At 31.6% G+C, this 13,922-nt stretch overlaps 1 protein-coding gene across 1 annotated transcript in view; it reads left to right on the forward strand.

The window, feature by feature from the left end:
- LOC123662244 (RNA helicase aquarius) overlaps positions 1 to 13,922 on the forward strand; it is a 110,169-nt gene that overhangs the window by 49,867 nt on the left and 46,380 nt on the right. The window contains exons 7-10 of the mRNA XM_045597115.1: positions 5,780 to 5,893; positions 7,933 to 8,036; positions 9,306 to 9,417; positions 9,735 to 9,948. Coding sequence (XP_045453071.1) covers positions 5,780 to 5,893; positions 7,933 to 8,036; positions 9,306 to 9,417; positions 9,735 to 9,948 — 544 coding nt within the window. The remainder of the gene's footprint in view (positions 1 to 5,779; positions 5,894 to 7,932; positions 8,037 to 9,305; positions 9,418 to 9,734; positions 9,949 to 13,922) is intronic.

The raw sequence follows: 13,922 nt of genomic DNA on the forward strand, positions 1-13,922 counted from the left end.
TTCTTCCACGCAAACTTTGGGCAATAGGACTGATAAAAAAAATGTGGGAAGGGGCAAAAATATATGAAAGAAAGAAAAACAAATAAAAAATATAAATATCTAAAATAATAATACATATATACATACATACACAAATACCTTAACATCTATACATATAGTAAAAGAGTAACTAAAATGAAAGAAAACAAAAGACAACATCAAAGTCGAATACCTAATATAAGTAATAGTTATGACATTATTCAACATACTTTAAAACGAGCTATACATTTCTTTGAAGAGTTTCTTAAAAGTATTAATGATTTTACTCGTTCCATAGTAATGAATTCCACAACCGACAAGCTGTACTGTTGAGTAAAGGATTTAGAGTAAAAGTTTGAGGAATGGGCCGGGATCTTTAAGATAAGGTTAAAATCATATAACTGATCCGTATTTTTTTTTTTTGTTGATTTGAAACGATTTTGTAAATAGTTAAAATTTATGCATCCATTGTAATTTATTTTGAAAATAACGAGGAAAAATTCTCATTAGTTTTTGGAATCTATTACTTTTACTTGGCTATTCAAATACAAGCTTTATTATCCTTGTGCCCATTCTAAATCAGGTAAAAATTAAAAAGAAAATAAACTTTTTTTCAAACGCCGGATAGTGAACGCCTTAAAACAAAATAATATATGTGTATGGTCGCAATCGAAAAAAAAAGTACTTCAATTACGTCGACACGCTGAATTTTATATATATATTGATTAAGAATCAGTTACAAGAATAAAGTTACATGTAACCTTTTCTGACATGTCCTTTTAAAAAAAAACTCGCTCGTCATATATACAATTTTTCGAGAAATTACTTAATACACAAACACAACCAATACACACACTTTTAATAAGTCTAGAGATAAGTAACGTGTTGAAACAGGAACCCTTATAATTAAGATTTTGATAAATCGAGTGCTACAGTGTATATGTGTACCTACCTACACATATAATTAACAAATTTATTGTTTATTAAATTTATATTTATTTTTAATGATTTGATAACATTGCTTATTAATAATTGTATTTTCTCGCAAACAAAAAAAAAACCGACTTCAATTACATCGACAAGTAATACAACGTAGGTAGACGAAAAAATAATCAAGTAAATACGCGTTATCAAAGATTATTCAAAAAGTTGTTAGCATATATCGATTAAGTTTAAAGACAGCTTTTGATTAAATTAAAAATCATCAATATCGGTACACCCTGTCAAAAGATATGCGGTATAATACAACGTATAGTAAGAGTAGGTCGACGAAAAAATAGTCAAGTAAAAACGCATTGTTAGATGTAACTCTAAAGTAGTTGTTAGATCTCAAGTAAATTTAAGTAGAACCAAAGGCTCCAAAAGCAGCCTCTGATACGTCATTTCAGAAATTATAATAGTCTTTTGTAAATAAATTATTAACTTGCTAATTTAAAAACTTTCGATCATTATAACTATTTACTTGCCCGTTGGCGCAGTTTGTAGTGACCCTGCTTTCTGCTCCGGGGATTGTGGGTTCGATTCCCACCCCGAGTCCGGGTGTAAGATATATATTTATTTATATATGTATTATTTATAAGTATGATTATCGAAAAAAAAAAATATTATAAATTTTATCTTCATTCTTCAGTCTTGCATAAAATATAGCGCCACTCAACCCACACGACTTTGTCATTAATATAATCTTGAACAGAATGATATAGATTTATTTATAGTTGTAAAATCGTTTTTAGAATCTTGTTATAATTATATGCGCATACATTGGCCCAGTAAGGAAATCTTCACTTTTCGAAGGCCACAATTTGAACATTCCTTCTCGTAGTTATATTTTACCTTTATTACCATTTTTGTCAAAAAAATCGCTAAATTTGTAAATATACATAATATTTATTATAAATGTGCTGTGATGCAATTGTAAGTAATGTAAGTAATAAATGCTGCAAATAGCTCAAACTTGTAAACGTGTTTAGTATATATAGCGTATGTTTATCATGGAATTGAGATAAAAACAATAGTTTGGTTGGCACTAAGAAACCGTTATGTTTACCGGCGCGCATTAACTTGTAGCAGATCAATACACCTTAGTACAAAATCATGTCAACACAATTTAATTTAAACTTATTTCTTAACCAATATTTAAAGCAACTTTGTAAGTGTGTATAGACGAAATATATGAATAGTTTTTATTTTACTTAAAAGTGTATTTGAATTTTATAAATTTATTATCAAAATTAACTCTAACGGACTTATGTACGAGTATATGTAAAAATGTCGTTTATCTCTCATATCGTTTACCAATTAATATTTGTTAATTTAATTAACAGATCATTTGTTAAAACAAAATGATTCGCTGTCATAAATTATCAAAAAACAAAATTAACAGGATGATAAATATATACATTTTTTGGCACTGTTAGAAGCCATTACTACAAACGATGAATGAATATTTACAAATTAATTTTTCTCTAAAATTTTTGTCTAACATTTGTGTGTTAAATAAATAGTTTGTAAAATTACACTTAAAATATCAGAAGAAGAATTTGTGACATTTTTTAATCCTACACAGTCAGTTTAAAAAAAAATAATTAATCGTTAAAAACAGCTAACATAATTATTTGAGTAACTTATTTAATTCTTTTCACAATTTCTTAAAATTTCCATTCCAAATAGTATAGCATTCGTTTTCTTTCTTTCAAACTATTACAATTTATATCCTGTAAAACGATCTGTCGCCCTTATAACGTTGAATCAGATGTTGTTTTTTCGTAACTTACCTTTCTTTATCGACTTGCGGCTCCATCCCATCAATCAATATAAGCAGTGAGCCATCATCTAAAACAGTAAAATTCAATCTCGATATTGTAATAGCGTCCACTTTTTCACATAATAACTTGGTTTTCGATGTTACATTATGTTTGATATCGACACAAACGTTCCCCTCATCTGCCAAAATTCCTTGTCCGGGCTTACAGCAGAAAGATTCCTCTGGGTCGCCGGTGACCATGTTCACGAAGACGACAAAAAGTAAAAATATTTCCATTTTTCGCGTCATTTTTAAACAAATACACTTTAAAATTTATTATCACTTATGTCACCATTCAATAAATATTAGCAAATATTTACATAACGGTTATCGTGAGGTAATAGTGTCGAATAAAATATATTTTACGTTATGTTCCGGACGGCGAATGCGCTCGCGCATGCTGACCTCCTTCAACTGGCGGCATGGCCGCAAGTTTTTAAACGTGATAGTACCGCCAACTGCCAATATTTACCCGAACTCGGACCAAAATTCAGCGTATTCGTAAGACAAGTTATAGACTCTAGTTTTATTGATGTTGATATATTGGGATCCTGTAATGAATCATTCATTGTTATAACATTGTATCTCACTTTTTATTACGGTGATCTTATCTCTGAGTAGTAGTTTCTTTTAGAAAAACTTTACATTGACAAAAATAACTTAATACAAGATAGATTGCGTTTCGTGTTATACAAATATACCACTTAATTTTATAGCAATGTACGAGTTACAAACTTACAACTCGTTTAAACTAAGTACTTCAAGTTATACTCGTATTTACTATACGACTCGTAATACAAAGCCTTGTCGGTATAGCTCGCTATAACTCGCTATACTACCTATATATTTATTTAGTTTCTATCTTAAAATTGTCTTTAACCATAACTTAATATATATAATTCTTCTGTACATGTGTTTGCACCTAACTTTTTCTAAATGGCTAAACCGATTGGGCTTCAGATTTTACATTTCAACACATTTGTACATTTCAATGGGTTCATAGATGGTTTGTAAACACAGTTGGACCGGTAGGTTACACTACTGTCGGTATATCAAAAATCAAATATGGTCCGGGTAGAATAACGTCTGCCGGGTCCGCTAGTAATATATAAATAAGAATTCTAAAAGATATTGCAGTTTTAAAATTAGTTATAATCAAAAATTCAATTGTTTAATAGTGTTATTGTGGAGTGGCACGCCGGCTGGCGCCACGGATTCGGCGCGCCACTTTGTTAGGACACTATCTAAATCGTTCCGTATGAATAAATGTTAAAATATTTGTAACATTAATGAGATCCTTAAAATATTGTACAAACAAATGTAGTATATGCAAAATATAAACGCAGAATATAGTTTCGAACCAAGTGCTATATATTTTTTAAGCTATTGAACAATCGCTGAAATCATTTATCTCAGAGATATTTAAGTTTAGATTGAACTCATCTGAATCACAAATATGGCTTCAATGTTTCACTTGTAAACGGTTTGCAGCTATCTTATCGGAAAGTAATGGTTTACTTTCGCTTTACTAAGAATGCATGGTGTTCGTTGATAACTACAAAATATGAAAGAAACCCTGTCTTTGGCATTTCCTGTAGTCGTCGTCGTCATTATTCACGGTATGCAGTTCATTATAGGGACTAGCTTGTGCCCGAGAATTAGTTTGTATGGTTTGTGAGTCTTTGATATCACATCTTATAGTAAATAAATATATATATTTTTTATTAGCTTAGGTTCGATATAAGTCGCATTAATCGTTTTTTCCCGCCACGATCTGTGATGATCGAGCCAATTGCTAGTTATATACTAAAGAATAGTGTATATAATGCACTCATAAATGCTAATAAAGTAATAATGAATACATGTAAGTTCAAAATACAAAAGAAAACCCGTTTCTTTGTAACTTCTTGTGACGTAATCGTGCATGTTTTAAGCATATGTCGTTATCATACTAAAAATTATATTTGTATTATGATTTTATGTAAAATACATTTGAAAAAAAAAACATGGTTGGCTAAAATAAATTAAATTGAGAAAAACGTAAACGAATGAGACTATCTACAGTGCGACGCAAGAAAGTTAAACCAATGTATAATTATAATGAGTTCTACAAAACCGTACAGATGTATGTCATAGTTGCAGATCCGAAATTCTATTCTTATTGAACTGAAGGCGATTGAGTGTGAGACGTTTCTTATAAAAACAGAAATAACTCGTCACAGAGGTCGTTCAACCACATATGAGGGTAGGCATTTAATTTTGCCACATACTTCTATATTTGTATTTTGCTAAAATACACTTTAAATACTCTTAATATTTATATATCGAACGGAAGGAGTATTAAATGTAAAGTAGATGCGGTTATTTGATATAATAACTTTTTTGATTTACCTTTTTTGTATCAGTTTATATGTATTTATACCTCTACCAGCGATTTGCCCCGGATTCGTTGATTTTGTTCATGCAAATAATCACAGATGGCTCTGATTCTATATTAGTATGATAGAAACGTAAAAATATTTATTGCAAAAAAATTAAGAATTTTCAGCCTTCATATTCAATGGGCTTCTTAGTTATTAGTTTCCTGATATAATAATAAAAAACAGCTTATTTCGTCAAGTGCTTCTCGCGTTATTTTGCTGTCATCCATACATCCAAACCTTGACGTCCAACACCTATAATATTTTTAATCGATTATTTTTTACTAAAATAATGTTCAAAACAGACTAATAAATAATATTTGATTATTTAATTTGTAATTTGATGTGCATCTGTATAAAAGTGTGTTTTTATACATAATAAATGTGTTTAATGCATGGTCGTAAAAATATAGAGGTTTAAGAGCGCTTCCCGTATTTTTCGTTTTGTGAGAGTAAAGCACAACCGGAGGCGTGCAATATTAATAGTGACTGCAAAATCTTAACAATGTATAATTAAAATATTTTAATTTCCTTGCAGCTTCTACAGATGCTCAAGTTTTATGCTCGATTCGAGATCAGCGATGAGACCGGCGACCCCATGACAGATCACGATATGACGCTGCAGCATTACTCCAGAATCACTTCTCTGCAGGTATGCTTATGATATTTGAAAAAATAAAAATATTCTTACTAGTGTAGGATTTTCAGTAGTATTATTAATTGCTTAAGGCTAGTCAGTAAACCTATTATGAGTTAAATAGTGAAACGTAACTTTTAAAACTAAACGTCCCCATATTTCACAATTCCACATATAGCAGCATTTGAAAGAAAATCTTTTTGTTATTATTGTTTAAAGAATTTACATTATATTAGCCTTGGTTTGAAGAAAATAAAATTGATCGCAATCCTCGGAAGGAGAATCTGAAAATCTTTGTTCAAAAATCGTAAATATAAAAAGACCACTTTTAAAAGTTACCTGATTATTATCGTCTCACTCATAGTATTTATAAAACGCCTCAACTAACGAGTCTATAAAAGTAAAGTTTTTTTATGAAACGTATTTAAGTAACATGTTTTAATTACTTTGAAGTTAAGTATGTCTTGTGTGAAACGCCGTACTTGTCGCATTCCTCATTCGAAGGAAAACCTATCAGCCATAACAATTATATAGGGATCGCCCCCTCTCGTGTGTGACGGATTCAATGTTATCTGTAACAAAAGAATCTTGTTTATATTATGTAAATATAAATTATGAAATATATATAATACGCCTTTTAGGTTTTACCGACTACAATAAAAAGTTACATAAGCCCCACGGTTCATTAAGGACTGACTACGTTATTAATTGAAATTTCGTATTTTTAAATTAGAAATGATGAATAATAAAAGTCTCTGTTTTGTAAAAACGAAGTGGATATTTTCATTGGTGTTTTAGAACAATCATGCTGCTCATGGAAGGTGTTTTTGTACTCTTAAACAAATGGTTTCTATGATTCTGAAGAATCGTCTATGGGAAATACCGTTGCTGCTGTTTTAATATGGAAAATATAATTGATTTCAATAGAACTATGTTTATGTTTCAATGTAACTATTGTTTCACTTTCAAAACTACTCGTTTAGTGTAGTAGTTTAGTATAGTATCTCGTATAGTGTTTATATTAAATTGATTAAAGTGCGTTCGATCGTGGAGTGTAATCAATAGCATCTACCTAAGTTTTTGAAAATATTTTTAGAACGATTGTTCATGAAAAAGGTTTTTGTGAGACCTTTAATAATTGTGTTGACTGCAGTCACACGAAAAAAAACCGACTTCAATTATATCGACAAGTAATACAACGTAGGTTGACGAACAAATTGTCAAGTTAATACAAATTCTCAAAGATTACTCCAAAAGTTGTTATTTGACTACATGATAAACATCGGCTTTCGGTTAAATTAAAAATCATCAAAATCGGTACACCCAGTAAAAAGTTATGCGGATTTTCGAGAGTTTGCCTCGATTTCTCTGGGATCCCATTATCAGATCCTGGTTTCCTTATCATAGTACCACACCAGGGATATCTCCTTTCCAACAAAAAAAAAGAATTATCAAAATCGGTTCATAAACGACAAAGTTATCCTCGAATATACATTAAAAAAAATACGGTCGAATTGAGTAAACTCCTCCTTTTTTGAAGTCACTTAAAAAGAGGATAAAAATACGATATTCAAGACAGGTTTTTGTTTTAATCGGTTTGTATGAAATACAATATTTTTTTTTTTTTTTTTAATTTTCTTCGACAAAACGCCACTTTGTCTGGCCGTATTTGAGATGCATTATAAGAACACAACACATGCATGACAATCAATGAAAATTAAAATGGAATTAAACATTTGTTTTACCTTTAAATATAGCTTTTGACGTCTTACTGGCCTTCTTGAGTCATTAATTAACACTCTTGACGTATTTTAATTGTGATTTTATTTGAAAACAATTATAATGACCGATGGCCTAGTGATTATATCGACCACAAACTCCTAAGTTTAACCCTTGGTTAAGTTTAATTTTTATTGCATTAGTTTATGCGCAAAAAAAAGAAAGAATAAAAAAAGGTTTCAATTGGAAAACGAAAGTAAAAAAAAGAAATACTAGACTTATTTTAATTTAAAAATGACAATAATATTATTCTTAAATAAATTTATTTCTTTCAGAAAGCCGCATTTTCCAAATTTCCCGACTTGAGACTCTTTTCACTGGCAAATGTTGCCAGTGTTGACACGAGAGAATCACTTAACAAACATTTTGGAAACCTCAGGTAATGTGTTTGTCTACGTTAGTTGAAGTTATATTACTTAACAAGAACTGAAAGTGTGTTACAGTAAAGATTGTATTATATGTAAAAGTGCAGTGATTTTATGATCTACATCACTGGATGATTTGTGGTAGTGAAATAAGACAATTCAGAACTTTTGCTTCCTTCCCTAAACTAAACAAAAGCCTTTATCTTTTAAGTTTTTTTTTTCTTTAATACACAAGCACAAACGCCCAGACCATGACAAACATCTATATAGCCTGTACAAACGTCTATCGTGAGCGTTGATCGAACCCGCGACCGCCAGCGCAACAGCCAGTCCTGTGACCGCTGCGCCAACGCATCATCAAATTTGTTGAAATATTAAAGTTTAGCAAGATCTTTTTAAATAGCATAGATGCACTAAACAGATGGCGTCGACGTTAAGAAGCCAGATGGCTACCGAACAACGCAATACGCGTTTATTTGTGGGAATTTAATATATTCTACCGAGAATTGCTTAAATAAAATGCACATAACTAAATTCGCCTAAGTATGTGTGAAAAATAGTTGATAACATGTCAAGATTGTTGGTTGGTTGATATCCAAAACACCTTGTCTGCCACCACCTTAAAATGACGTGTAATGCTGAAGACTCACAATTATTAATTAATAATCAATTTATTACTAATTCACAACAATATTCTGAGTAATTATTCTGTGAAATGAACTGTGTCAAAGTTCTTATTCGTTTAAAAGGTCCCGCGCAAGTACTCGTACATATAAGTAAATATCACACTGCCACGGTAGTAGCATATCAAAATATTAACAACTAGCCGTTGTTCGCGGCTTTGCTCGCGTAGAAATTAATGATATTTAAAAAGAGGATATATTACAACCTCTTTTTATACGACATTTATGACAATTTTATTTTTTGGTAGTCGGTCAAAAATAAAGGACTTTCATACAAACCTGTAAAAGCCATTAGAGCCCTACGGACACCTATTGGAAAATCCGTTCTTAGCGGACGTTTACTAACTGTAAACTACCTTCCTGCCAAAGTTTATCTTAATGCGTCCAGCGGTATTTGAGATTTTATGATGATTCAATTCATGACCATGATTTTATATACGTAGTTATAAAAAAAGTTGAATTGGTTCAGTTCCATTGGTTCCATTCCCGAGTTTTGGACTTAGCTAGAAGAAAAATAGAGTGATTTATTTGTTGTAAATTTAATTTACCAATCATGCAAGAAAAGCTAAATCTAAACGAAATTAATTCTTTCTTACGTAGCGATAAAGCTCTTCGTGCGATTGCCACGTACCTGAACCTCGTGCCGCCTGAAGGGAGAGAAGAAGAGGCTCCATGGCACCGACTGGATAAAGAGTTTTTAAAGGAGTTACTGGTAATATATATTATAAGGAACCTAAAAATTATAGAAATATTAGGTCATCATGACCTGATATTCTTTTCCTATCTTTATACTAATCTCGGCGATAGTAGAATTAATTTTTGTTTTCATTGCATATTTACAATTTTCATATAATAAAGTATTTTAGATTAGTTCTTTAAGTCTGTTACTTAATCTTTTTAAATATTTATACCTCATTGGTTAATGCCATTATTCCATTATTCCATTATTCCATTAATTGGAAACCATATACAATATATTCTTAATATGTTAAATATATAAATATTACAATAATTTAAAAATGTCCATAGATATCTCGCCACGAACGTCGAATATCTCAATTAGAAGAATTAAACTTAATGCCACTGTATCCGACCGAAGAAATAATTTGGGATGAAAACGTGGTGCCTACGGAGATATACAGCGGCGAAAACTGTCTCGCCTTACCGAAATTGAACCTACAGTTCTTGACTCTACACGATTATTTACTGAGAAATTTTAATCTGTTTCGACTGGAAAGTACATGTAAGTATATTTGGATTATTATATAATGAATAATTTATAATTATAAATTACAAAGCTGAATATTCCGTACAGTACGTGTGGTCTTATCACTACATAGTTCTTACAGACTGCCCACCAATAATACCGAAATAACTTTACTTTTTAACACTTTAAATTATGTGACCAATTGTAAAACTGACTTAAGTTGCCTCACCAGCGATTTCCAAATGGTGATATAAACAAATCGTGATTGGCTAAATTTAAAAACGTTAATATTTTTAATGGTTCGTCTATGTGGCTTACTTATATGCGTAATTGCATAAAATGTATTTTCCGAAGGTCTTAATCTTGATTATATGCTAAGGATTGTGGGTTGGGCTTAATGATACTATTTTGTGATTTCATGCTTGATGTTGTATCATGTTACTGCATAGAATCATTTATGTTCTAGGAATATTAATAATGGTTGAATCTGTTGATCGTAATCGTTTCATTGAGACGATTACCATAATTGAATAGTTTCATTATATTTCTTTGTTTGAACGCTTAGAGCATCAGGAGTACAGAAATTGTTTATTTACTTTAGAATATTTCAAAGTATTTATGAAGTAATATACACTTCAGCCTGTAATATTCCACTGCTGGGGATATTAGGCCTCTTTCCCCATGTAGGAGAACTCCAATGCAGGTTGGTGGATAATATATGGAAAATGAAGGAATATGTTACAATACACAAGTACAAACGAATAGACCACGGTATGTATATGGATAATACAAATGTCTGTCGTGAGCGGTGATCGAACCCACGACCGCCAGCTCAACAGGCAGTGCTGTTACCGCTGCGCCAACGCGTCAACATAGGAAAAACTCAAAAGCTGTGCGTGCGTTCATTATCTGCTTTATGAGTTATTACGTGGAAGCTAGTGGGGCTAGGCTAGTGATCTTACAGTGCAAAATAACTACTTAAAATATTTTGACATCTGGCCCCGTATTCCAATTAGATCGTGTCAAATTGTTACATCACTAATTCTTATTGTTAATTTATTTTAAAAGTCATATTACAAACGTCCCTGATCGATCATTAGAACACGATTGAAGTAACAGAATTACGCTCCTGTTGTTATACCCAAACAATCCACAACCTCCTCTAACTTGTCGCTATAACAGCTTCAAGTGAAACTTCTTTAGAATCGTGATTTGAAACTCGATATCACGATGAAGAAAGAAACACATAAATTTTTACGAGAGAACGAGACTTATTACTTGCGTCTTCGCCAGAGGAGTTGGAGGAGATGGTAACTGATATGAGTGGAGCTTTTGTAAGAAAGGGAATGAAGATTACAATACAATACAATACAAATTAATGTAAAGAAGACGAAAGTGATGGTGTTTGAAAGAGATGAGGCAGTGACAGACTGCAATATCGTAATTGGAGATGAACAAATGGAGATATATATGTATAATTTCAACATGCCGTTTGAGATGATGCCGTTGATGCCCACCGTGCCTCGGAGAGCACGTTAAGCCGTCGGTCCCGGTTGTTACTCATAGTAGGGAATATATCCGCCAACCCGCATTGAAGCAGCGTGGTGGATTAAGCTCTGATCCTTCTTCTACATGAGGAAAGAGGCCTATGCCCTTATTACTGGCTGAAGCGATAGCTATGAGGATATACTTTTTGATACATGTAAAATTGTACCAGTTTTATAAAACATCGAAAACAAATTCAGTAATAAGTAAAAAACTTTTTAGAAAGACAAGTAAAAACCTTCAAATTAGTCACGACAGTGAATTTCATATTACAGTTCTTGGCCACCAGGAAACACTTCAGAATTGTGTTTCTTTAAAAAGCAAATGCATTAATTAAATATTTTTTATATAATATTTAATATAAACTGTGATTCCAATACGATCTTTTGGTAATTTTATACGAATATGCATTTAATATCTGTAGTCAGTGTAATATGTGTAGTTTATTGAGAGACAGAATGTAATTTTTAACCGACTTCTAAAAAAGGAGGAGGTTCTCAATTCGACTGTATTTTTTTTTTTTTTTTTTTTATGTATGTTACATCAGAACTTTTGACCGGGTAGACCGATTTCGACAAATTTTGTTTTAATCGAAAGGTGGTGTGTGCCAATTGGTCCCATTTAAATTTATTTGTCACCAAAAAATCGGTCACCAACCCGCCTGCCCAGCGTGGTGACTATGGGCAAAACACATGAGTTCACGCTATTTTTGGCGTAAACTTGTGGAGGCCTATGTCCAGCAGTGGACTGTAAAGGCTGCAATGATGAAATTTATTTGAGATCTAACAACTACTTTTCGAGTTATATCTAATAATGCGTTTTTACTTGACGCTTTTTTCGCCGACCTACGTTGTATTATACCGCATAACTTTCTACTGGATGTACCGATTTTGATAATTCTTTTTTTTTTGTTGGAAAGAGGATATCCCTAGTTTGGTACCATGATAAGGAAACCAGGATCTGATCATGGAATCCCAGATAAATCGAGGGAAACTCTCGAAAATCCGCAATAACTTTTTACTGGGTGTACCGATTTTGATAATTTTTAATTTAATCGAAAGCTGATGTTTATCATGTGGTCACATAAAAATTTTATTGAGATCTGATAACTAATTTTTGAGTAATCTTTGATAACGCGTAGTTGCTTGACTATTTTTTCGTCGATCTACGTTGTATTACTTGTCGATGTAATTGAAGTCGGTTTTTTTTCGTTTGCGAGCAAACACAATTATGTTTTATATTAAATATTTTTTTAAACGACTTAAAAAATAGATGCGCTCAACTCGACTGTATCCTTTTTATGTGTGTTACTTAACTTTTTAACCGACTTCCAAAAAAGGAGGAGGTTCTCAATTCGACTGTATTTTTTTTTTTTTTATGTATGTTACATCAGAACTTTTGACCGGGTAGACCGATTTCGACAAATTTTGTTTTAATCGAAAGGTGGTGTGTGCCAATTGGTCCCATTTAAATTTATTTGAGATCTAACAACTACTTTTCGAGCTATATCTAATAATGCGTTTTTACTTGACGATGGGATCCCAGATAAATCGAGGGAAACTCTCGAAAATCTGCAATAACTTTTTACTGGGTGTACCGATTCTGATAATTTTTAATTTAATCGAAAGCTGATGTTTATCATGTGGTCACATATAAATTTTATTGAGATCTGATAACTACTTTTTGAGTAATCTTTGATAACGCGTAGTTGCTTGACTATTTTTTCGTCGAGCTACGTTGTATTACTCGTCGATGTAATTGAAGTCGGTTTTTTTTTCGTTTGCGAGCAAACACAATTATTATTAGGTTTACCGATTTTGATAATTCTTTTTTTATTCGAACGCTGGTGTTTGCCATGTGAACCAGTTCAAAGCGAGATTTGACTTGATCTAACTGAGTTTCTGAGTTACCCCTAATATATTGAACAAGGTAACTATCTTTTCGACTTGTCGATGTAAGTTGAAATCGATTTTTATATATGTATGTTTATATGAATATACTAATTCCCTAATTCAGATGACTTTTAATTTTAGATTTGTCTAATTTTTAGTTTAGACTTTTTATTTTAGACTGTATAGCATAGCCATGGGCCGAATAAAATGTACCTCTTTTTGAGATAATACTGCTGTGTTCATTGTGCATTCTTTGATTACACAAGTGCATTATTTGATTTAGATTTAAAATCATGTCATTCCTAAGTGTTACAGATTGTGAAAAAAAAATGCCTTTACTTTATACATTTTGGATGTATAAAGTATTTTTGTGTGTGTTTAATTGCAGTAAAGTATGTTAATAATTGTTTGCGCTCGCAAACGAACATTACATCGACCAGTAAATACAACGTAGATAGACAAATAATAGGTATTATTAAGAGATAACTTAAAAAGTTCTTGCCAGATCACGATTAAATTTAAATAGGATACAACATGACAATCACCACCTTTCGATTAAAAAAATAATCATCG

Source organism: Melitaea cinxia, chromosome 18 (assembly GCF_905220565.1).
Source record: "Melitaea cinxia chromosome 18, ilMelCinx1.1, whole genome shotgun sequence".
Classification (NCBI taxonomy): Eukaryota; Metazoa; Arthropoda; class Insecta; order Lepidoptera; family Nymphalidae; genus Melitaea; species Melitaea cinxia.